The sequence below is a fragment of the Macrosteles quadrilineatus genome, unplaced genomic scaffold (genome assembly GCF_028750875.1).
Source record: "Macrosteles quadrilineatus isolate MER2022 unplaced genomic scaffold, UCM_ALF_1.0 Scaffold_7__1_contigs__length_78375512, whole genome shotgun sequence".
NCBI lineage: Eukaryota > Metazoa > Arthropoda > Insecta > Hemiptera > Cicadellidae > Macrosteles > Macrosteles quadrilineatus.
Window position 1 is genome coordinate 47,295,308 of NW_026542600.1, and position 27,869 is coordinate 47,323,176.

Here is a 27,869-nt window from a genome sequence, read left to right on the forward strand (position 1 = left end):
AGCTGACATAAGTTAACTACCAATGACAACGAAAAGTTTAAAATTTAATTTAACCAAATGCAGAATAGTATACAGGCCGTTGGACCTCTCAACTAATTACAAAGTGGTCAACTTAAATTTTAAATATAGAATATTTACTGTCACAAGAAAGTTTTCATTGTTAGCTGACATAAGTAAACTACCAATGACAACGAAAAGTTTAAAATTTAATTTAACCAAATGCAGAATAGTATGCAGGCCGTTGGACCTCTCAACTAATTACAAAGTGGTCAACTTAAATTTTAAATATAGAATATTTACTGTCACAAGAAAGTTTTCATTGTTAGCTGACATAAGTAAACTACCAATGACAACGAAAAGTTTAAAATTTAATTTAACCAAATGCAGAATAGTATGCAGGCCGTTGGACCTCTCAACTAATTACAAAATGGTCAACATAAATTTTAAAATATAGAATATTTACAGTCACAAGAAAGTGTTCATTGTTAGCTGACATAAGTAAACTACCAATGACAACGAAAAGTTTAAAATTTAATTTAACCAAATGCAGAATAGTATGCAGGCCGTTGGACCTCTCAACTAATTACAAAATGGTCAACTTAAATTTTAAAATATAGAATATTTACAGTCACAAGAAAGTGTCCATTGTTAGCTGACATAAGTAAACTACCAATGACAACAAAGGTTTAAAATTTAATTTAACCAAATGCAGAATAGTATGCAGGCCGTTGGACCTCTCAACTAATTACAAAATGGTCAACTTAAATTTTAAAATATAGAATATTTACAGTCACAAGAAAGTGTTCATTGTTAGCTGACATAAGTAAACTACCAATGACAACGAAAAGTTTAAAATTTAATTTAACCAAATGCAGAATAGTATGCAGGCCGTTGGACCTCTCAACTAATTACAAAATGGTCAACTTAAATTTTAAAATATAGAATATTTACAGTCACAAGAAAGTGTTCATTGTTAGCTGACATAAGTAAACTACCAATGACAACGAAAAGTTTAAAATTTAATTTAACCAAATGCAGAATAGTATGCAGGCCGTTGGACCTCTCAACTAATTACAATATGGTCAACTTAAATTTTAAATATAGAATATTTACAGTCACAAAAGATTGTTCATTTTAATGGGGGACTTCTTTATCCTTTGTTAGCCGAAATATCACATGATTAGAAAAATACAACACTCTGCGCAATTCAAGTACTAAAGACACGATGCACTCCATAAAGTAAAACCATCTAAGATACAAGCTAAAAAAACAACATGCAGCACATGCTATTGACTAAAACATTAAGTTAGATTGGCCAAATCTAACGAAAGGTTTTAATCAAAAGTCAGTCAGTCTACACTCAACCAGTCAGCTGTGCCAGTTGGGTGAGACTGACTACAGTCCGTTCGCTGCCGCTACTTTTATCCGCGAGCCAGTTGGGAGGGGGTCGGTTGGGAGGTTTACCCTGCTTCGCGGGTAAATTTCCCTACTGTCGGGTAATTCTACCTACTAAGTAAGGAAGTCTCCAACATCACATCATTCAGTGTTGAACCTTCAACGGAGACTGTTCACATATGCTAGCTCTGTTCTGATGTTAACTATGGATAAGCCAAGTACAATCACACAAGATAAACTAAAGAGAATAAAAGAAGATTTAAAGAAATCTACTACTACTAAAACTAGCAATTTTCGCAAGTCAATGTCACTACGTCTAAAGTTTCAGAAGCAAATTAAATTACCACTACATTGGAATGCATCAGGATCAAATTATTCTAATCAATTATCACCTGAAGCCATATGTCAAGAAATGAAGCTTCCTCAACTAGTAAGTCCAATAGAAACAGAAAAAGTAACATTTAAATATCTGTTACAAAACAAACATTATCAATTAGTAGAACAAAGACAAAATGAAAATGGTAAAACATTTATTTTCTTTTATGACAACAAGTTTTTAGAGGTTTGCTTTCCGACACGATTAAATGTGCCAAAGCCTCCTGACGTTGAAGATGGCAAACTAATTTATTTGATTCACACAAGTCAGGACACATGGAATTGGGTATAATTCACTTAAAAAAATCAGTCTTTCTAAAGACTCCATTATATAAACATATTTGAACCACAAAGTCTAATCTGTCAAACTATTTAACAAAATATAAACGATGTTTAATTTTACTTTATTTTTTACGTCACGGTCTCCAGTACCCCTAATACAACACTACTGATGTGTTTTTTTAAGACCAACAAATATTTTCTAACAGGGGGAAAATATATCTACTATTAGGAACATATTTCTGTATAAACATTTTTTAACCACAAACAGCTAACCTGCGACTATCTAACATAAGATATAAATTAAAATTGGTTTTTACAATACCTTGTGTTGTTGAGTCAATCGAGGTGTAGTATTACGATGGCATCACTGCAAAACGATAGACCCAGGACCGTACAACACTCCGCCGCTATGTCCAAACGCGAACTGTGTGGATACTATCCAAATCTGGGTACAGCTCCGCGAAGGTTGAGTAACAAGGTCGGACATGGCCGCGACCCTGACCAAACTTTCCTCCGTCCAACTAACCCAATTCCGCGGCGACCAGTGAGTCACCCATGCCACACCGCGCCGCGCCCCGCTGACCTTACTAGAATACTACACAGTACTGTTGACTATGAATTTAACTAAATCCATCATTTAATTGTATAAACTGTGTTTTACTCATTAAACAATTAAAACAGTACCCACATACGTCACAAGTGACGTACGATCAAAACCACCTGCTCTTACGTAATTTCCTCCGAATACCCTTTAAACTAATTAACTTTGTAACATCTGCTAACATCTGCCCGACAGCTGTTACGCGCGTTTCCACCAGGTCACCACTACTAGGGATTATTGCATGAATTTCAAAGCCTTTTACTTATGATGATCAAAAGCATTCGCAATAATGTCCTTAACCTTCGCACATCATAGAAAATGTGTTTTAATGGATAGTGATGAAGCGTAATCGATCTAGTAGTTAAACAGTTTTAGTCCTTATCAGTGAGTATTAAAATTTGTATTTCATTATAGTTGTCACACTGTGTGTAATTTTGTGAGCTTTAAAACTATGTAAAATTGAAATACCCTTGCCGCAGCAAGCCTGCCGTCTAAGCAAATTTCCATTTCCCTGAAATTATTTTCAATTAATCTATTTAAATAACGTTAGGTTTAATGAGTACCTAGGTTTGCTGCTACAAGGAAACTAATAAAGTGTGTTTTAAGTAAAATAATTATAGCTTAGCATAAAACAATAAATTTGCCAAGTTTGATCAAATTATATCCATAAAGAAGCAAATTGCAGCGTTTTACAATATTCTCCGTAACAATAACATGGGAATTATAAATTTAAAATTTTTTGTGTTTTCTCCGTAACCAATAACCGTACAAAAACACTTTGATATACTGAATTGTTTATTTTTTAAACTCTTTAAGAATGTCAAGAGATAAATTGGGAAATTTTATGTTTTGAGGGTCAAAAATTAGAAAAACCAAATATTTACTTCATAAAACCCCGTTCCCATGGTCCGATCATGCTGGTTTGCGAACTCATTCAAGTTTATTCCGCCCTAGACCTACATACCAAATATCATGAAACTCGGACAAAAATTACTCGAGTTATCATGTTTGTGGACACATATATAAAAATTTGAACGAATGTTGATTTTTGCCTCTGGAGACATCAAAATGCAAAAGTAAATCGGTCCCGTGCCTAGGTCTTACCGTGCCACCTACGGTAATAGCTACTTCCATATATATAATTTCATATAATAGGGATATTTGATAAAAGAAATAAGGTTTATTTTATAGTAACAGTTACCGGGTTTTTTAAGAGTAAAAGATTTAATGGAAAGCTTTTTATAGATGTGTTTTAGTGTATAATTTGTATTTATATGCAACTTTCACTGTATAAAGCTGTTGCATTGGTCATGTTAACTTTTTTACTTCAAACAAACCACCACCGTGGTGGGATCAGCAAAGAAAATGAACAATAGAATTTTTTTTTAATTCTGAGTGAGATGATAGCTTTTATTGGCCTCATTCTTTAGTCAAGAAGCTTCTGGCTGTTCTCAGGATCGAACCGGCTACCCTCTGATTCCTGCCAGGAATTATCTACTCAGCTGTAGTTTCTGGAGGCTAAAAATATATGGTGATTTATCTACAATTAAAAACAACGTGTTACAGACATTTTTACTCTTGTCATTTTGTTGATACACCTAACCGTTTCGGATGTACAGCAATAATAAAAACAAAAGGTTAAACTTTTCCCTTCAATGAGGTTCTCTCAAAAGCATCTTGACATGTATTTATAATTGTAATTTTAATGGTATTACTAATTTAGGATATCATAATCATATAATTATTATTCATCCTTCGTTGTCAAAGTAAAAACATGTGGATTCCAAAAAGCAACAAACAAACAAGTTTTGTCACAGCATATTTTGCTAGTGTTAACCTTGTTTTGCAGCTAACAGTAGTTTAAATATCATACGATACAGTCCAACAGGGAAACAAATAAAAAGGCGAAACCTCATTGGAAATATTCCAGAATCAATGTTTGTGTCAAGCGTTCGCTAGCTCCTACGGGTGAAATTTACCGACTGGAATACTGGAATAGTGAATTGTGTCAAGGCCAAAGCGATAGTAATTATTAACTTCTATCAGGTAGACTTTTGAAATCCACTTTTTACTTTCTTCCCCTATACATATATAGGATGGACATACAGACTACATTCTTTTAGTAGATGGAGAAAGATTGTTTTCGTCAAAATTTTCGAGTTTGAAATATCCGTTTTGGGACCCCTTGAACATAAGAAAGGTTTTGTAAGCGATACCAGGATACTAACACATAGTATCTCCAGAGGTATTTTTATTTTAACATTTTTATATTTAAGGGTGATTTCCCCATGTAACCAATAAAAACTAAAGCATCTAACAAAAATAAAACGTAACAACGATTTTGATTAGGTTTTAATATGTTATAGTCCTTTTAACTCTAAATAAAATCGTACAACTCCCATTGCAATAGAAATTACGGTTCAAATGTTATTGAAAATGTGTTATTTCCCCCACAAAATAATAAAGTTCCCACCACGTACCCAGGATAAGGGTTGTTGACAAGCTAATGGAAGAAAGTGTGTGTCAGATTGCTGATATCGATTTTATTTTAAGATATGTTACGCAAGTACGTTGTAAAGGGGTTTTCACAGCTTGGCTTTCGTAAACTCTTCCTTATGAGATAAAAGTGCGTTATATAAAGAAAACACGTATACCAACATATAACGTTGTTTTGTCAATGTCTGTCTCACAGTACTTTTAATTTACGCGTTAAAAAACACCCTGTACTTAACTAAATGTTATAACTAGAATTCCATTCCCATTTTAGTTGTATCCAGTTAGTTCATAATGCAAATAATATGTTTGTTTATATCACAAAAACTGTCATTGTATATAAATCAATGGAAAAATATCATTGTAGCAGTAGCTCTCTCTATGAATAGCTCTTTCAACTTTGATTGAAATCATAATACGCTGCAGTTGCTTTATATAGAAGGGATAGTAACCTGATAACAAAATTTCAATGGTGAAAATTTTTCAAATTAATCAAATGTTTTTTTGTAATACATTAATAGTTATTTTGATGTCGTGTACTTTTAAATTGATGTTTTTCTCATGCAATATTTCAACGTAGGTAAAGTTACGACAAAGTACAATTATACGTTAAAAATTTTTTAACCAAGTTTCTAGATGCAGTTAATCTCGAACTTTATAAGGTATTTTACTAAAAGTTTATGCAGAACCCTTAAACATCAAAACTCCGGAAAATGGTACTGTGAGTCAAAATAAATAGAAAATCGAGAATGAAATACTTTACAAAAATGCTTTGGTAATCGTATATTCACCATTTGGTCTTTATGACGAATTTATCATACAAGGCTTTCTCTTTATTTCAACCTATAGAACCATTTCCTAAGGTTTGGCGATTTACTTAAGGGACAATGTTTAGTTGTAGACATCATGTGTCTGTACATTAAATAAGGTCGCCCAATATTCACGAAGAAAAATCATCGTATATTTGATCACGATATGTTTGATAATATTTTAATATATCTGATCATCGTATTGATCACCAGAACCCTTGATCTAAAACTTAGGTCACGGACATAAATCTGTAGTTCTCTTAGGAACGATAGAAAATGGTCCACATTTAGTACAATGATTGCCCATTAACCATTGGAGAGTTCGGACTTTTCTGTTTCCTTTAATCTTATCAATAAATTCCCCGCCCCTAACGCTAACTCTAAGTAGCTGTACTACTCTCAAAGTTAAAGTAAGAAGTGTCTTTACTTTAAATAATTTATCTACCAACTCGATTATTTCTGATTTATTTACTTTTTTAATCAATTCAGATACACAATTCCTGTATAGGATGCAGAATTCCTGTATCAGATTCATATTTGGCCGTAGACGATATCACCATGACACTCCCTATTTCAACCTGCTTTCATTAATGAGGCTAAATAAACTTCGGGAATTTCACACCCTCCGTCTTCTAAACGCCATTATCAATAGTAAAATTACTCAGTATTTATCAGATAACTTCCAATTTATTTCTGACATCAGCACACGTTCCACTCGTAGAGGCTCTCTTCTTTTATCTACACCAATTCACCGGTCAACAGTTTTTAATAAATCTTTCTTAGTATCTGCAATTCGAATGTGGAATTTTCTTCCTGGCCAAATAAAATCCATTGAGAAACCGTGCGAGGTTTGGGGCTGAGATACAATATATTATTTTGAGCAGCAGGCATGAGTGAGTCTCTGGCGCTGGTGTGAGGGGTTGCTGGCGGCTTGTGGAATGGACTTTTTAGGATAAGTAAATTTAATTTTATCACGTTTATAATATGGTACATTTGATTATTTTATTTTATTTACAAAGTGGATAGTTTTATTTATGTGTTAGAGGTTAAGTTGTGGAGAGGACTTGCTAGTCCTAACTTCACCTCTTAAATAAAGAAATTTTTCATTCCATTTAATTTCATACACAACGATGTTTAGTTCAATTAAGTACTGCTGATCTCAAATGTTTAATTTGCCGCACTGAGTGGGAATACTAGCATTGTATCACACTTAAAAACATGTCGCAAACGTATACGGGTAGTGAAATTAAAACATTGATGGTTATGCTAAACGTGTCATTAGATTAGGTACTAATCAGCTGTATATAACAGAGTTAATTAATTTAGCAAGAGATTAAAATAATTTTTGTTCCGCTACATTCCATCGCAATTTGTTCCATTGCATCGCTACATTTCAGTTTTATAATTTTTTTTGTTTTTTTGTTTTTTCTTTCAAACTCAACGGTCGAGTTAATAAAAGGAGTTATATTGACTGTATTTAAAACGTGTTTTACTGTGTACATGCTCACTTTTATTTGCTTGGAACATGGAACCAATGAAAATTCCCCGACGTTTAGATTATTGATGCAATAAATTATATAGTCAATGTTTGCAATTTGAGGGAGCTCCCTAGAGGATTTTCTTCTTAGTGAAGCTAGTCCTCAATGACTTAGTACCTTAGACTTGCCACTCTAATGGGGGATATTGCTTGTTGTCTTTATTCTATGCATATTATTATTAAAGATAAACTAGGGAACTCGTGTGCAAATTATGCATTTTAATAGGGTAGAAAACATGTTCCGAGGCAAAACAAAGTCAATGCAATACTAACCTTTTACAGCGTGTGTTTTTTTTTTTTTTTTTTTTTTTTTTTTAATGCAACCCAAGTAAATACAACAACAGTGAGACGCTTTTAAACTCGACACTAGCTTTTATGTTGGTATCCCTGTTTTCTTTACATCATTGCCGATCAGCTAATGTGCATTGTTGCATAACTATCTATGAGGTTGTTTTTGGTAATTTATTGTAAATTAGACTCAACATGGTTTTTTTTCGCAAGCTCATGTAGAATATGTATTGTAGGTCTACGTTTTTTTTCTACAGTTCCGGATTCTAATAATTTTCATGAACAGTTTGATGAATAGTTTATTTTTAGGTACTAAAATCACAGCTAGAAACTTAATTTAAATATTTTCTTGACATTAAATAATTGGTTAACTTTTAATATACAATATGCAGGGTGTCCACAAAATCGTTTAAGGACCTTGGGAAATGAATCTTCATACTAAAAGGAAGAAAAAAGTATATGTGAAGGTATCGTAAATGCATATATACCCAGATATCCACCATTTTGTTTTGTAAACAATAATATTTTTATCTGTTAAGTTTTTAACCGATGATTATAAAACTTGGTAAGCATATTAAGGTTTAAAATAACTATCAAATAAAAAATAATAAAGTTGGTCCGATTAGGAATTTCAAAGATGCGGCCGTTTTAATTTTTGTTACTTAAATAACTCAAAAATGGATAACTTTATAAAAAAATTTCAAGTACATTTATTTTTATAATCTTTAATTTCCTATCCAACGATAAGACTATAAAATTATTGCAGATCACAATGATCGGACAACAAATAACTGAAATATAAAGTCGTTTGTTTATTTGTAAGATCAAGCAAATGTAGTGCACTCGGACTATCCGACTAACTTTGCCTTATTTTTACACCAAAAACTTTATATTTCAGTTATTTTTCGTCTGATCTTGTTGATCTTGGTATCGTTTGACAGAGAATTCAAAATGCTAAAAATCGTCAATCCGTTGATACCCTTTTAAATGACAAAAAAACTTTAACATCTTTTTAAGTAGGATGGGTGAATTATATAGAATGATTTTAAAGCTTGAATTATCAAGGCGACTTGAAGAGGGCATGCGATATACGTTAAAATTTTCTCAGGCCATCAAAGACTTAAGTAATGTGTGTTAATACAGCTAGAATATTTCTGGAATAGGGATGTAGCAACCAGCAGCATGGGCTCGGGGGTAATCACTTAGAGCAAGTAGTGTTTGGGGATCATATTTTATTTTACCTCCCAGAAGATCTCAGTGAATAGCATGTCTGTCTAGTGAGATTTTAGTTTATTAGTTTACAAGTTATATAAGTGTATATTAATGTAAATGAATATATAGTGGTCACAGTCGAGTTGTAGTTGTTCTAATATCTTATTATATTATATTCAATCACTTTGAAATATATACAGTGTTACCTCAATAACAAGATAAGTGTTGTTTTCAAATCCGCTGGAATTTATTTTACTCTATCACATATTATTGCAAACCACCATAATAAGTAAACCTTGACAGCAAGTCATATTCCCCTTAAAAATTTTTTTATCGATTTTATACTGTGTTTCATATTGTTATATCCTTATATTGTTATGAATGCATTATCTTTTCAGAGTGATAGGATGAAAGTAGTAAACTAGTACTAAATAACTACTTAAGTACATACGAGTAAATGAGTAGTAAATAAAGGCAGAGGTGACTCTAAATCTGTACAGCTCTTTGGATTTCATTTGATTGTAGATATGTTAGCGATGATCATATAAATAATATTTGTAAGGAGTTTAAGGCGTCTTTTGTGATGTATAAGCTTAGAAAATTCGTTCGAGTATTTAAAAACACTCTAATTTGTTTTTTATCCCATCTTTGTAATGAAATTTATCTGTGGGAGCACATTTGTGCTGTAAATAATGTTAGTTTCGTTAGAAATTAAACTTTAATTTCAAGGGATATATATATATGGAACGTGCGAAACAGATCACCATATTCAACCATATTTATACGAATCCAAATCATTAAAGTAATCTATACATTTGCCATGGTTATTTATACAAAATTACATCCTACAGATTTCATTTTCATAAATGAATTCTAGATATAAGGATAAGTTTAATATCCATCACTCAGATTGGACGAAACAGAAAACTCTTTTAAGGTTAAATGTGTTAAATTTTTGGGGCTAAATGGGTTGCTTCTTGGACGACTGATCTCGTTGGAAAATTTTAAAAACACCTCAAAGCAGTGGCTAATCAAGAACCCATCACTCATAGAGTAAGAGAAAATGCCCCCCTTGAAAATCTGTCTTGGGGCCGTCTATGATAGGACTTAGAAGAATCATTAACGGTAGTTAATTTACGGAGTTTTTATCGTAAAATGAGTGCAGTTTTTACGTTCCGTTTAACGAGACTTTACCTGGTAAACCAAAGGATTGAAGAGTCCAAGAAAAAACGGGCTAACCCCGCGAAAGTAAATTGTTCAGGAGAGCCAAAAAAAGGTTTTTCAGGAACTAATTGCCAGCCCATTGGTTTAAAACTTGAACGGAGGTTGTCCCGTTCTTGCCTCCGCTCATTGTGAGTTGTTCCGTTCTTCCCCTGGTTGCGTTTTTTCAAAAGTAATTTACTCGTATAAAGAGCCCGTTTTTGTCAATTTTCAATTTGGCAAAGTGTTTAGATTTAAAAATGTATTTTGTAAATGGATTTCAAAACCATCCATAACTAGTTTTTGCATTTGTTGAGGGTTAACCCGTTTTCCCCTTGGACTCTTAATTTATATTATCTAAATGTACCTAATAAATCTTCCATTCACAAACTTGTAAAGGCGGCCGAGAGAACAGGCTATGTATAAACCCAAAATCATAACAGAATTTATTTTGGGTTTAATTTTTATTTTTTCTGTATGTATTTATTTGTCTGTATGAATGAAGAATCGTTTGAAGAAGTTACCAATTTTTTCAATACCCATGTAGAAAACCGTGATTAAAGCAGCGCATTCAGACACCTAAATCGAGAAATATCAAAACGTCACATTATTTTAAGTGAATCGTCAAAAGAAATACACGAAGAAGCTTGTTCACTTGCAAGTAACATAAAATACTAAACCTTGATATGCATGTGTCGTGGGAATATAGAGGTTTCTTTATTCTGGTGAAGTAAAAATCTTTTAAGAAGATAAACTAGTTGCCACGTATGTCCTCGTTATCACATGATAAGCTTCAAATTAGGTCAGTAATCCATAGTTGTGGCACAGAAAATCAACAATATCAGGCAGGCAGAAAAACCAAAAGCTATGGGTTTTCAGCTACATGAAAAAGTAATTCAAATAAATAATTCAAACCAATATGTCTTTACCTGTCAGTTCAGCTCCCAACCCTCGCATTTCGAAATATTACAAAATGGTAAAAGTGTAATAGTGTATTTTGTTTGGTAATAAAATGATTGCTTATAGAATATTCAATGCTGTTCATATCCAACTTCCTCTGTCTAAAATAGTTTTCTTTTTGTATAAACTATTTGGCAAATTATTTTTTCCAAGCAGGGTGAAGTTAGTCTAGTTGTAAGTATAGTTTGACATTTCATTGTTAAATCACTTTTATATATTTCACAAATGCATTCATGCTGAATCAATAGTCACAATATTCTGTAGAAATACAAAAATATGAACTATTAAATTACTTCATGTTAGAGAAAGCTGCTAAGTGACTTTATTGTTGGTTTTTATTCCAATAGTTCTAAGGAAGCATGTTTTAGCATTTTTTATTCAGCTCTTGCACTACCTGGAAAATCAATTTGGGCAGAAAAATACTATACAAATGTTTTGTGATTTTATGCTAATTATAAAATGGTGGAAAAACTACTTATGGTAGCATTTTATGTTAGCAACAAAAATTAACCCCATCATCATTCTCTTCCATTTAAATGGTAGGATCGATAAGATAAACATATACTGCAACAATTGAAACCAAAGGGGGTTTTTTTTTCTTCAAGAAGGCTGAAACGGAACATCACAGTGGCCACAGGCCTTTCCTAAAAGTGAAAAAGTCAATTTAGATAAAAACATGATCAGAATCTAGACCGTTTCCTTACAAAAAAAGCTCAAAGTGTTAATGCCGTGAAATACACGAAGTAAAATAAATAGAATCCTCCAAAAGCTCTTTACTATTTTATTTAAAAGTGACGCCATACTTTTAAAAAATGTCTAAAGTAGGGATGGTCAAGTCTCGAAATTTCGGGAAATTTTCGGGAAATTTTCAATCTCGTTACACGAGACGAGATTACTTTTTGGCCGAGATTTTAACCGAGACGAGAATTAAAAAAAAAAAAAAAAAAAAAAAAAAAAAAAAAAATTAAAAACGCCTGCAGAAAGTCAATGCAATACCCGCAATACAGGAGCGTGTTGTAGTTGCGTTTCCTTTTCGAAGGCGTTCTTATTTAATTAACTCTTTTAATGTAAATATTACTTTCATTATTTTAATAATATTACTTTAATAACATTTGAGAAGTTTTGTTAAGTGTAAGCAGTGTGAGGAATGTTTTATTACTATAAAAAAAGTCAAAACAAGTAACTATTTTATAAAAATTAATATTGCTTTTATTTTATGATTTATTTTATTTTAGGATAAGTTGAACTCTATCCTAACTGATATCACCATGTTTCCTAATCGTAGGCATTTTTAATAAGTTAGGCGTGATTAATAAAAAAATGTTATGCTGATGTTATTTAATGAAAGATTGTAAATATTCTTGCCTATTATCATTATTTTAGTATTTAAACAGTCATCTAACAATGTTACAAAATCAGGTAAAAATTTTGAACGTGCATTTCCCGTTGTGTATGAGAAGAGAAATCTCGTCTCGATCTCGTCTCGAAATTTTATGAGAAATAAAAAATCTCGTCTCGTCTCGTCTCGAACTAAAAATCCAATCTCGTCCATCCCTAGTCTAAAGGTTTAAACTAGATTTTAAAAAGCGTATTATCAAAATTAGAAGAAGTTCAGGAAAGTATGCCAGAAAGGATATCATGAAATTAATTTTTTAATCTTTGAGTGACTAAAATAGTAGGGAATAGCTGTATATACAGAGTGTCCCAAAAGTACAGCCAGGAAATGGTTCTATTAGTGAAAAACAAGAAAAAATGGATTATGGTTTTCCCAAAATCGCTTCGTTAACCAGATATCTGACGTTTGTATTTTTTACATAAATATTTTTATCTTTGGATTGTTCTAACAGATCGTTATGAAACTTGGCATGTATGTTATGGCAAAAGATACCTATGTTATGAAAGAATTGACTTGGTTCAATTCAAAATTCCAAACTAGTGGCCATTTGATTTCAATAAATGAAATAAAAATATTACAGATTTCATAAATAAATTCCAAAACTCATCTATATAGCATTTAAAATGTTGCTATCAAACTGCACTAATTGAAGGCAGTCGAATGAAATAATAGCTTAAATGAATAGCTTAAATATTTTGATTTTTAGTTGCAAAATGACGTGCAACCTAGCTACTAGCTTGGGCTTGTTCAACCACATTTGTTGTTCGTTGTTTACTTTTGGGACAACAAGTATAGAGTATATTGGGATATGCCTAAAATATTATTTGCCCCTTTCATTGAACAATGGCCATAGTAGAGGATTTAGGATGTAACTTTAGATTTTGACGATGAAATGTCAACTCTCAGAGTCCAAGACTTATGCCTCAAGTCACGTTCTGTGAGGTTTCAGACATTATCGACAGCTCAAGCTATGATGCTATGTATACTAGTGTTATCTCTATCCGACTGTAAGTTTAGCTTCGGAAGTTACGAGTATTGATTGGTCCAGAATTGTGCTCTACCGTAAGTGCTAGTTATGGGTTCTGCACCTAAATATTTGGGGGCCAAAGTGTTAACGATTGTTTGAGTATGCGGGAGTTAATCCTACTTGTTAAGGGATCAAGCTGGTCTAGTGGTATATCTCGGGACTTCGGTACCTGAGGACCCGGGTTCGAATCCCGCCAAAGCGCAAATGTATTTTAAGTGATAATGACGCAACCCCTAGATCTAGCCTGAAATAATGTGAACGCTCTTACAAGCTGAAGCCTAGCGGACTAGGACAAAGAATCCGTGCTAGTCACGTTTCTAAGCACGAAAAACAATCCAATTAATACTAGAAATGTATAACCAAGAAACTTAACCCAAAACATATTTTTAAGTTAAATTAACGCAATTAACAAAATGTGTAGCACTACAACTATTGAATTCAATAATAAAGGAAGTTTGTTTGTACGAAAAGTGTAGAAAAATGTTCATCTCACATTTCCAATTTGGATAACCTTGTCTGGAAGAGATAACAATTTTATGGTCCGCTAAAAGTCTCTTACGACTATAAAAGCATGTTTGTGTTAACGGCGTTTGTGTGACTGCAATGAAAATGTGAAGTTTTATTTTAGGCTGGGTTTTATTGAGTACTGCCAGTGAATTTTGATAGGAATAAAGGAGTTGAAATATTTTGCAGTATTTGATAGTTTTATTGTTTAAGTATATTGTTAGAAATATGTTAATAACAGTCTTTAATTAGCATGTATACCACATGGGTTGTATACAAATTTAGTAAACCAAAATTTTGGTTTTTGAGTATCATGTAAAGTAAAGTAAATCCATATGGTGGTGTTTCGGAACCCCCTATCTCGAAAAAAAGCTTTCAACTAAATTAAATATATAAAGCGCTTCAACGTCACTCTGCCAACTGATCCAGCGACTCTCCGTCGCACTACCAACTGATCCAGCGACTCTCCTTCGCGCTACCAACTGATCCACCGACTCTCCGTCGCACTACCAACTGATCCAGCGACTCTCCGTCGCGCCACCAACTGATCCAGCGACTCTCCGTCGCGCTACCAACTGATCCACCGACTCTCCGTTGCGCTACAACTGATCCCCTGACTCACCAACACACTACCGACTCACTAATACGCTACCGACTCACCATCACGCTACCAACTCACTGTACGTTACCGACTCACCATCACGCTACCGACTCACCATCACGCTACCAACTCACTGTACGTTACCGACTCACCATCACGCTACCAACTCACTGTACGTTACCGACTCACCATCACGTTACCGACTCACCATCACGGTTCCGACTTATCATCACGCTACCGACTCACCATCACGGTTCCGACTTACCATCACGCTACCGACTCACCATCACGGTTCCGACTTACCATCACGTTACCGACTCACCATCACGGTTCCGACTTACCATCACGCTACCGACTCACCATCACGCTACCAACTCACTGTACGTTACCGACTCACCATCACGCTACCAACTCACTGTACGTTACCGACTCACCATCACGCTACCGACTCACCATCACGGTTCCGACTTATCATCACGCTACCGACTCACCATCACACTACCGACTCACCATCACGCCACCGACTCGCCATCACGGTTCCGACTTACCATCACGCTACCGACTCACCATCACACTACCGACTCACCATCACGCCACCGACTCGCCATCACGGTTCCGATTTATCGTCACGCTACCAACTGATCCACCCACTTACTATCACACTACCAACTGATCCCCTGACTCACCAACACTGAACCGACTCACCATCACGCTACCGCACCATCACACTACCGACTCACCATCACGCTACCAACTCACCATCACGGTACCGACTCACCATCACGCTACCGACTCACCATCACATTACCGACTCACCATCACGTTACCGACTTACCATCACGTTACCGAGTCACCATCACGCTACTGACTTACCATCACGTTACCGACTCACCATCACGCTACCGACTTACCATCACGTTACCGACTCACCATCACGCTACCGACTTACCATCACGTTACCGACTCACCATCACGCTACCGACTCACCATCACGTTACCGACTCACCATCACGCTACCGACTCACCATCACGTTACCGACTTACCATCACGTTACCGAGTCACCATCACGCTACCGACTTACCATCACGTTACCGACTCACCATCACGTTACCGACTCACCATCACGCTACCGACTTACCATCACGTTACCGACTCACCATCACGCTACTGACTCACCATCACGTTACCGACTCACCATCACGCTACCGACTTACCATCACGTTACCGACTCACCATCACGCTACCGACTCACCATCACGTTACCGACTCACCATCACGCTACCGACTCACCATCACGTTACCGACTTACCATCACGTTACCGAGTCACCATCACGCTACCGACTTACCATCACGTTACCGACTTACCATCACGTTACCGACTTACCATCACGTTACCGAGTCACCATCACGTTACCGACTTACCATCACGTTACCGACTTACCATCACGTTACCGACTTACCATCACGTTACCGACTTACCATCACGTTACCGAGTCACCATCACGTTACCGACTTACCGACTTACCATCACGTTACCGAGTCACCATCACGTTACCGACTTACCATCACGTTACCGACTTACCATCACGTTACCGACTTACCATCACGTTACCGACTCACCATCACGCTACCGACTCACCATCACGTTACCGACTCACCATCACGCTACCGACTTACCATCACGTTACCGACTCACCATCACGCTACCGACTTACCATCACGTTACCGACTTACCATCACGTTACCGAGTCACCATCACGTTACCGACTTACCATCACGTTACCGACTTACCATCACGTTACCGACTTACCATCACGTTACCGACTTACCATCACGTTACCGACTCACCATCACGTTACCGAGTCACCATCACGTTACCGACTTACCATCACGTTACCGAGTCACCATCACGTTACCGACTTACCATCACGTTACCGACTTACCATCACGTTACCGAGTCACCATCACGTTACCGACTTACCATCACGTTACCGACTTACCATCACGTTACCGACTTACCATCACGCTACCGACTCACCATCACGCTACCGACTTACCATCACGTTACCGAGTCACCATCACGTTACCGACTCACCATCACGTTACCGACTCACCATCACGTTACCGACTTACCATCACGTTACCGACTCACCATCACGTTACCGACTTACCATCACGTTACCGACTCACCATCACGTTACCGACTTACCATCACGTTACCGACTTACCATCACGTTACCGAGTCACCATCACGTTACCGACTTACCATCACGTTACCGACTTACCATCACGTTACCGACTCACCATCACGTTACCGACTTACCATCACGTTACCGAGTCACCATCACGCTACCGACTTACCATCATGTTACCGACTCACCATCACGCTACCGACTCACCATCACGTTACCGACTCACCATCACGCTACCAACTCACCATCACGTTACCGACTCACCATCACGTTACCGACTTACCATCACGTTACCGACTCACCATCACGGTACCGACTCACTGTCGTGATACCAGCTGATCCACCGACTCACCGTTGTGATACCAACTGATCCATATACTCGCCGTATTTTATTTTTAATACAATTATTTCTTTGACCTGCAAAACACAAATTAGCTACCTTCGGTAAGATATTATGTACTTGTCTAGTGTTCGTAGAGTAACCTATGATTTCAAACAAATCATATTTAGGTTCACCAGTAGTTAGGTTCTGTTAATCTAACTTACTGTATGGGATTTTTTTCAATATACAAAGAACTCACCACCCAGCTAGTAGACATCGTTAGCAAAGTTGTATGCGAAGTAATTCTGTGAGTCGTGCCCGTATGCAAAGTTTGGTGAACCTTCCAACACATTATAGACGAATACATGTTGATAACAACTTCTCTTCCTTTAGAAGGTAAATTGACATCCTGGCACCAACTAGTTGTCCTGAATATATACTTCGAGTTCTCGCAAATCGAAACTACGCCTACTGTATGTTAGGTTAAATAATTTAATTGAAAATTTAGTGCGATTTTCCCTGCTTTAATTTAAAACAGGTTTTGTAGCGATGTGACCAGAGCATACCTCGTTGACTTAAGGACTGGCCTACTATTTAGGCCTAAATAGTAAGAAACTTTTAAGTTAACTATTAATGTTTAGCATTCAATAACATTTAACCCCCTTTTGGATGTACAGTATGAGTTTTAACATGCATTTAGGCGGTAACTAGATGAACCCACGGATGAAAGTGGAATTGTATGGCTTTGTCGATAAATTTTATATTATGTATCCAACTGATTATATAGATGAAATTGTTGCCAACCGATTTCCCCAGTTTGGTTGGTAGAATTCAATTTTGATTAATGGTCTAGGAAGACTTTTTGTTTGGAATCCAAAAGGCAATGCAGAGTTTAAGTTCTTTAATAAATTGTTATGCGTATCTCATATTAACACCAGTAAAATACCTTGTTTTCACAACTTTTTTTACATATGTAATCTGATCCAGTAATTACTTGATGACAATACCACAATTACAATACGCAGTCCAACCGTAGCTGAAATATCCCAGTCAAAACTCTCCACAAAAATGAAGCGAGCTATTAAGATATTCAAGCAGATGTATGCATTGCATAACCTAAGCAAATGTTTCCTATTTTGAAAAGCTTTCTCAACATTATTTATGTTACTTCGCAGATTACCAGAATATAGTTTATTTTTTTGAAACTTATTAGGAACTTTCTATTTAAAACTAGAAACTAATATATGTTACGTCCCAGAAACAAAAACTGCTACTTAAAATCTAAGAAATATTATTTTAACAATAAATTTATGAAAAAATTATTAATATGGGCGTGTTTTCTACCTTCTATAAAACGGGGAATCAAGTCATCTTTAAAATTAAGTGCTGAACTCACTGGTAATTATTTATTAGTCATTTTCCTGAAACAGCTGAAAAGGTGAGAAAATGTTAGACTATTTATTAAAAATCGATGTAATGGTTATTAAAAACCGTTGGAAAACGGAAATATGTCGAGATTTTTTCTTGTAGCGTTGAATCTACAGCAAAATATGAGAGGTATTATCAACAAACGTCGTGTATTTCTATGGAAGAGTTCTATAGGATCGTTTTATTTGCTGTGGCAGCTGTCATGCAACTACCGTAGGTTTTCCTTCATTTAGCATCCGGTGGATACGTATATCTGAAAGTTGAGTACCTAAATACAGTATTCGAGTACTACATGTTCAATAAAAACATAATCAATAGATACCAACAGCAGCATATTAGGGTAAACTTAGGATATCACTATGTATCAGAACAACAGAGGAAGTACAATAAAAATACCCCCGCCGCAGCAAACCTCCAGTGAGGGAATTCCCATTTTCCTGATTTTAACATATTTTTTTAATGTTAGAATCTTTCCTGGTTTCAATAACATTACATTAAACGAGTATTGATTTTTGTTCCTACAGGGAAGGTAATAAGGTGCGTTTTTAGTGACATGATAATAATTTAGTATAAAATAAATAAATTTGCATTTTTTTATCAGAATATTTTACTTATCATTAGTTTACATTGGAATTTAAAATTTACAGTTTTATGGAATTTTCTACGTAACCATTAGGCGTAAATAGGAAAAACTTATCTAATTGGCGGATTGGTGAGTCGGTGACTCAGTTGGTAGCGTCGCGGGCTTCGGGCCCAAGGCAGTAGTGTCGTGGGTTCGGATCCTGATCACTGCCACAAACTTTTATCAGGACAGTTCACCTTTGTACTGTACCGGCTCACCCCTTGCTTTGCTGGATACGTTCCACGGACAGATCTGTAGTCTATGTGAACGGGCAAATGCAAGGTTAAAAGAGGCCGCCAACCTCTTTAAAAAAAAACTTGTTTTCCCCATTAAACCCTTTATGAAACCCTGTTCCAACAGGCTATTATGCTAATTCGCGAATCGTTAGAACAATTGTATGTTTACACTTTGTACTAAGTTTCATAAAGATGAAAGATCTGATGAATTTTACTCAAGTTATCGTGCTAACAGACCACATGTAAATATATTTGAACATATAGTAACTTCTCGATGGCAATAAGTTTGCCTTGAACCTGAAGAGCCTCGTGAAAGAAAAGCCTTACTACAAGCTAGGCGAATTTTTGTAGGACGATTTCTGTGTCCCAAGACCATTGTCCAACCCACTTGTGGGACACAAGTAAACTTTTCCCTCATGGAAGTTTTGTATATATGTAAATAGCCTATATGTTTATTGTAATGACGCAGCTAATCCAGTATAAATCTGGTCTTAAGCATAGAATGAGGTAATAAGGTAGTTATTTTGGCCTCCAGGGGCATGAAAACGAAAACGTTTATCCGTCCAGGGCAAGGTCTTACCATGAGAAATATGGCGATAGCGTATTTTATATATAAGGAATTCGCTAAGGTAAATGAATAAGCTACGTTTGGATGCCAAACAAAAATTTACAAGTTCTAAACAATAGGTAAAATAGTGCGCTATGTTTGTTATATCACAATAACAAACAAACAAAACAAATAACAGCACAAGATAATTGATTTGAACCCATCGTTATGATTCATTGGATACAAATTTAGTGTTGAAATAAAGTTTACCTACGACCGATTTTTAGAGTAGCCGTATCAGTTCAGTTCTTAGAATTGAAAGGTTTCTCATAACAGCATTGTGTTGTTGTTTTGTTTCTTTCATAACAGCATTGTTTACTTTCACAACAACACGGGTAACAGACAAATGAGGTTCAAGGATTGAGAGAGAAGAAGTAAAAATGTACGCTTCGAATGTTAACTTATCAGCTGCTTAGACCAATTTAATTGTTGATGAGTGGTGCAATTATGTTTTGATACAATGATTCGTTGCATCACTGGCAGTGGCATTGAGGTTAGAAACTAAAACATGTACACATCGACACCAGCTATGAAAGGGTAAATTTTTAGCTTAACTCTCCTACGGTTCGTAGGTTTTTCAAATCCCTCAACAGTGTCAAGTGCAGACTGGTTTCAGTATAAAATTTGACGTGTCGTTGTCAAAGTGTCGGTTTAACGAGTAAGTGGACATAAATCCGATAATCCGTACATGCCGGATACGCACATGCTACCTCTACGCTCCTAAATCATATTAAGATAAATAAACCGCGATCGATGTTTATGGAAAACGTATGTTTTACCACTAAAAAGAATTGTTCGATTAATAATGAAAAACTAATAATTCCTAATTGATTAGATTTGTTCAATACGGTGACTGTTTTCCAGAATAAGCCCCCCCCCCCCATTAAACTTATAAAAACAAAAGCTAATAAATAATACTATGAGAGCTATAAAAACTTATGAAATGCTTACTGTACGTAGAAGGCAAGGCTTATTTTAATAGCTTTTTGAGTTTGTTCCTGAATGTGCTATCTAGGGTGAGGGCACCGGTCAATGACTGTTTAAGTTTGAATTTCCTCTTTTATGAGACATGGAAACAGGCTATTACACTACAGTGTATGGAGGTTTAAACGTCTTGTTCATATTAAACTGTACTTTCCAATGAATCCAAGCGTTGAAAGAAATGGGAAACACTCCAACAGCTGATCGTACTGTAGTTGTAGTATCCTTTAGTTCTGCTAACTTATTTTCAAGCGTACGCGGATTACGTGCCTAATAAACTCACGCAGTTTTTCTGTTGTTTGGTTGGAATACTGGAGTGCAACAAAAGTAAGTAAATGCAGCTATTAGCAACTACCTGTACCGTAATCAGTGCAAGGAAGCCCACTTTGTCAGCACTGTAAGAAAATACAATTTATCTCACATAAAACATTGCACCAGTGAATGGTCGCTTTAACATGTAATATGATTATAACATTTTCAAACTGTATTTAACCCCTCCTTTTAACCAAATAACCCGTTAAAGATTATCACTTTAAAGCAGGACACCCAGTATCAAAATAACCATTTCAAGATTGTTAACAAAATATATTCTAGTGTATTCAAAATATACGTTTCATGTAGAAAATTACCGTATAAATTCACTCAGTATAAAAACCCTCAGTCAAAGTTTCGTTATGGTCTACCCCATTATTTCTGATGGGGGTTTGTGTTTTCTAGCAATCACATAATCCACCATAAAACATTGTTTCCAAAAAAATCAAAAAGAAATTGATCAAATTCTTGTTGGCCGAAACGGTCATTCACTGGTTATACCCAAACAGTAAATAACAGGCACTTTAAATAATTGTTTGGTTAGGATTTTGACGTTAAAATTAATACAAAAATTTACCTTCATTTTTACGCATAATATATAGCAGTTTCCATCAATAATCAAAGAACCTTGGCCAAATTCAACCAACTTTGTTTGTGCGAGACTCTATAGTGGGTAGGTTACAGATTAACAGGCTGGAGCCCTTAATTTTTTTGTGCTACAAAAGGATGATTGACTTTATTTATTTGAACCAGTGAAAGGATATTTTCCTTTCAGGTTACAGAGTTACTTTTGAGGCCGTTTGTGATAGACTAAACAAAACGAATAGCTCAATATCATTCTTAATCTAAACGGTCATTCACTGGGATGGTAATTTACTAGTTCACTCATCCTACGTAGGTAGTAGACAACAAATAAGTTTTCTGTACAATTTTACGCCGAAATAACAAACGCTCCTCTTTCAAAATTTCAACCCTTACTTTGTGAGGGTTTAAGGAGTTCCCATGACGACTGTGCGGAGTACCCTCGGGAAAACGGAGCACTACGTATTACGTTCACAAGAAATTGCTAGGGATCTTGCTTGATAATCGAATGATCTTATGCACCATTCGCCGCATAATAACTATGCAAGAATTCTCAACTAGTGACATCCCGGATGCAGCATTATAAATCGTCGTACAAACAAACTACCTAAGATCCAAATTAAATTAAATTTTAAAGTTTTGCAGTTTTTAAACTCGGCTCATGTTCTCTACAAAGATGCTATTTACATCGACCGGCAGACAATAGGTACACCAATAGGAGTAGAGTCTTTATTATGTATATCTTGACAGTTTCATGCAACGATCTTCTTCCAAATATGTTAAGTACTTCCCTTATTTCTAACGCTCACCGTGAAACATGCACAACAAATTAATTTTCGCCACATCGGATTTCTTGCCAAAGCGAATTATTCTCATAACCTATTCTAACTGGTTTAAATATAACCTAGTTCCCAACGATACTAAAGCATTGCAATCATTATTATTACCATAAGGGATATGAACCATTGTTTAACCTATATATAATGTTGTAGTTTTCTGTTGTAAAATTAACTATTTTTAACCAAATTACTTTCAGTTTAGTTAGTTATATGCAAGAAAACAATTATAAACTATTTGAAAACACCCAATCAATATTTTCCTTTTTTAATGGCGTAATTTTGTATTTTTTCATGCATTTTTAGATAATGGTCATGCCTATCATTTCATTTATTGAAATTCATTTATTTTGAGAATTGAACAAAAAATTTGTAAGGGGGGATAAACTTGAATGAGCTCACAAACCAGCATGATGGGACCATGGGAAGGAACGGGGTTTTATGGGGTAAAAATTGGGTTTTCTCATTTTTGACCCTCAAAAACATAAAATTTTTCAATATCTCTCCAAACCTTTTTAAGAGCTTAAAAAATTAATAATTTAGTATATCAAAGTTTTTTTGTACGGTTATTGGTAACGGAGAAAATTCAAAAAAATTGTTAGTTTAAAATGCCCATGTTATTCTTACGGAGAATATTGTAAGATATTGTAGTTTGCTTGTTTATGGATATATTTTGATCAAACTTGGCAAATATATTTATTTTATACTGAGCTATTAATATTTAACTAAAAACACACTTTATTAGTTTCTTTGTAGCAGCAAACCTAGTTACTCGTTAAACCTAATGTTATTTAAATAGATTTTAGACAAATTGAAGTTCGCTTAGTCTGCAGGTTGGATGCGGCGGGGGTATTTTATTTAACACGTATACACTTTTTATTTTTATTAAGAATAAGCTCAAATTTATTTAGTTGCACATTTAAGGAAATATTTGTTTATTGGTTAGTCAGTATTTTCATATTTTAGACCTTGATTCCAGTAGAGGGTTTAAGTGAATGTAAATTCTGAACTGATTCATATCGTACAAATTAATAAATGCAATCTCTCAAACCATACGTCTTTTTAAGATGAACAATTTGTTATTGATTTACCGTACATGTTGTGGACTCCCATTACGTATCCGATCAGTTCACTAATTATTTACTATAATTATATACTATGAACAGAGTGTGCATAGGCTGACTATATCGGCCCACATAGGTATTTTAGGCAGCACCAAAATAGTTATACGATTTTGGTAATATAAGTTATGCGGGTGATCAAAATGAAATTTTAAAGAATTATTCAATTTTTTTGTTGAATCCAAAACAAAAGCAAATCATGACGATGGCTCGACAGGCAACATAAGATGGACTTGATAATTAAATAGTTTAAAAATCAATAGTAATTGTAGAATATAGAATATTGAAAACAAAAAGTGTTTTAGACTTAAGAAACGTCAGAATACTAATAAATTAACAGTATTTTACTAAGCAAGCAGTAAGCGGTGTGGAATTGAGGTTACGATCCTCGTCATATGAACAAACATTAGAGGGTTTAACCCGCATTTCCTCAAAAGCGTGTTTGGTTTTTTTTTTAAACAAAATCCACTCCCACAGGGAATTAGAAAAGATTTCTTACATATTATTTCTATAATTTAAATGTTGCCTACGCAACAAAAAAAATAAATACTATCCAACATTCACTAGACTCTCATGAAATCTAATGTGAGTTAAAGTGTGTATGCTTTATGAAAAAACATCTAAATTACGCTTATTTGCGGATAAAATATTCCAATAATTTGAAAAAGTAAAGTTTATTTCTTGAATAACCCAAAAAACCGTTTGTTATTAGTAACTGTCACTCCCCGTAGGCATAAGGTTGCAAATTTTAATAAAGACAAATTTTAAAGAGGCGAAACTTTAAAAGGGGAAAATTAATTTTCTCAAATATAAGTCGGAAATACCAAATTTGGGGTTTTATGACGGTAGCAGGTTTTTAGCGAATTTCCCATTTGAAGAACTCTCGTAGGTATCATGGTAAGACTTGGACCCGATTTACTTTTAGTTTTGAGATCCCCCGAGGCCAAAAGCACCATCCGGTCAAATTCAATGTATAGGCCGTTAGCAAGATAACTCGAGTAAAAATGATCTGATTTTGATGAAATTTGATACAAATGTGTGAACCTACATTTCGCGATCTCAAACCAGCATAATCGGACTATGTGAACTGTGTTTTATGTGGTTATGAGGTAAAAACAGGGTTTTTCCATATACCCATATTACTTAAGCGTTTATTTTTTTATACCAAGCATTTGACATTTTGATGAAAAAACACTGTATTACCTTCCCTGTATCAGAAAACCTACGTACTTATTAAAATTGATGTTATTTAAAAAAGAAAAAATCTGACAAATTTAAACACATATTTTATTGAAAATCAACCCAGAGATGGAAACTCGCTTATTCTGCAGGTTTTCTGCTTCGGGACATTTTTAAATGTTACTTTAGCTTTTATTTTCAGGAGTATTCACGTAGGACTAATACTTAAAGGAGATGGGTTGCCACAGTGGGCTCAGTTTCGGCTGTGTCCGAAGAGCATACACTTAAAAATAATGAGCCAGGTACGCTGCTTAACGAGAACTTTTGTCGTCCCATTTTTGTGATACGTGATGCAAAAGTGGCAATGCTATTAAACATTCAGTCAAAATCCCCTCAAAACATCTGAGGATTAAGTAGCCGATGAAACATTTGGTGAATGTTGAGGGCTGAATCCCATATTTTACCCAAAGCCTGTTATATAAAAATAAGTGGTAGACCACTGTAGCATAAATCCATAAATTGTAGAATATGTATGTTCACATTTAAAAAATACTAGCAATATAAACTATTTACTGATAATTATAGTTTTTTTATGTCCACCCTCACATCCTGGGACGCTCTAGCTCGGAACTGTTTTACACATTACTTCAGACTATTCTTTGATCGGACGTTTTACCACATAGGTGATTGGTGGGATTTGAACCCGGGACTTCAGGCTTCGAAGCCCTGAGCTCTACCACTAAACCAGTCGCTCTTCACTGATAATTATAGAAAGAATTTTTCAAATTACAATTGTATATTGATCGACTATTTTGCACGATTCTTATTCCCTAATGCAAACCAAATAATTCAAACAATTAAATACTGTACACTAATATGGTGGTACCTTATTTGCCTTGTCAAGTAATCCAAATTAGCCGAAGGCATCATTTTACCTTTATGTTTCACTGTTAAAACTATAAGAAAAATTATTATATTTTGCATTGCCTCCTGTGTTCACATTGAATAAAACTATGCACTTACTAGTTAAATTCCAGTTAAATATTTTAGTTAAACTTTACAAAATAAAGAAATATGGTGGTGCTTTTTATTCTGCGTTACTTCTAAAAATATACAACTTACAGTACCTGCAAAATGCAACTAGTATCATTAGTAACCAAATTTATGATTTGCAAAATAATATATTAGCATTTCTGGATCTCAATATACAGGGTGTTTTTTTAAAAACTTGCATCTTTATTTATGTAAAAACCGCAATAGATAGAAATATGCAGTTTGCGGGAATCATCTATTGACGTAGGGGGACCAATTGTTTTGAATTCAACGTTACATTCACATTCCCCCCCTTTCCCCCCCTGCCCCCAACTTATTTTTTTTAAATAGCAAGGTACCCCTTGTGACATATCAAATAAAAGAGCATGAAAAAAGAAAATTTTTGATGAAAAAAAATTGAAAATCGGTTCATAAATTTGTGAAATATTTCCCCCCTCACCCCCCGGAACTTAATTTTTTTTTAATAGCAAAGTACCCCTTGTGACATATCAAATAAAAGAGCATGAAAAAAGAAAGATTTTGGCGAAATTTATTTTTCATTTGATATGTCACAAGGGCGGGTACCTTGCTATTAAAAAACAAGTTATGGGTAGGGGAAAAGGGGGGTGATTATCTCACAAATTCATGAGCCGATTTTAAATTTTTTTTCACCAAAAATTTTCTTTTTTCATGCTCTTTCATTTGATATGTCACAAGGGGTACTTTGCTATTAAAAAAAAATTAAGTTCTGGGGGGGTGAGGGGGGGAATATCTCACAAATTTATGAACCGATTTTCAATTTTTTTTCATCAAACATTTTCTTTTTTTATTCTCTTTTATTTGATATGTCACAAGGGGTACCTTGCTATTTAAAAAAAATAAGTTGGTGGCAGGGGGGGAAAGGGGGGGAATGTGAATGTAACGTTGAATTCAAAACAATTGGTCCCCCTACGTCAATAGATGATTCCCGCAAACTGCATATTTCTATCTATTGCGGTTTTTACATAAATAAAGATGCAAGTTTTTAAAAAAACACCCTGTATAAATTGATTAATACCTATGAAAAACACTATTGTCGCTACGGTAACTAAATACAATTGTGTTGTTAGTAATCATTTTCTACAAGGAAACTTATTATTCGTTTCAAGGTTAAAAAAATACTAACTCTATTAGTAGAATCATTTTAAAATAGACAAATCGTATATTCTGAAATAGCTTATACAAAACCCCCTATTTCATGACAGTTAAAGTTACAAAATTATATCTACAAACGCTCTGTAACAGTTAATGATTAGGTTTCGTTTTTGCGAATTTCCCTTATAGGGAATACCTATTACCGTAGGTCTCATTGTAAGACCTGGACCCGCGACCGATTTACTTTTTCATTTTGAGGTTCCCAAAGGCCAAAAACACCATCTGTTCAAATTCATGTTTATATATATATATATTTATTTATTTCCGTTAGCACGATAGCTCAAGTAAAAATGATCCGATTTTGATTAAATTTGGTAAAAACTTGTAAACCTACATTTATTCGAACGAGTTCGTGAACCAGCATGATCGAACTATGGCAACAGAGGTTTATGGGGGTTTTTATGAGGTAAAAATAGGGTTTTCTCATTTTCACTCTGAAAATATAAAATTTTGCAATTTCTTTTCAAACCATTTTGTAGAACTACAAAAACCTATTAATTTAGTACATTGAAGCATTGTTGTATGTCTAACGGTTACGGAAAA

At 34.8% G+C, this 27,869-nt stretch overlaps 1 protein-coding gene across 1 annotated transcript; it reads left to right on the forward strand.

The window, feature by feature from the left end:
* The first annotated feature begins 13,466 nt into the window (after window positions 1-13,466).
* On the forward strand, window positions 13,467-17,203 carry LOC128998956 (mucin-3A-like). The gene is made up of 3 exons (XM_054425311.1): window positions 13,467-13,555; window positions 14,602-15,305; window positions 15,531-17,203. Exons 1-3 carry the CDS (start codon window positions 13,467-13,469, stop codon window positions 17,201-17,203), a joined length of 2,466 nt encoding a protein of 821 aa, XP_054281286.1.
* Window positions 17,204-27,869: the final 10,666 nt, after the last annotated feature.

What these genes read in the sequence shown, in the direction of transcription:
- LOC128998956 (XM_054425311.1), top strand. Translation starts at nt 13,467, where the DNA reads ATGCCTCAAGTCACGTTCTGTGAGGTTTCAGACATTATCGACAGCTCA. An exon ending in AGTGTTATCTCTATCCGACT is followed by an intron (nt 13,556 to 14,601) that starts GTAAGTTTAGCT and finishes CAACTGATCCAG; the next exon opens with CGACTCTCCGTCGCGCCACC. An exon ending in CATCACGGTTCCGATTTATC is followed by an intron (nt 15,306 to 15,530) that starts GTCACGCTACCA and finishes CACGTTACCGAG; the next exon opens with TCACCATCACGCTACTGACT.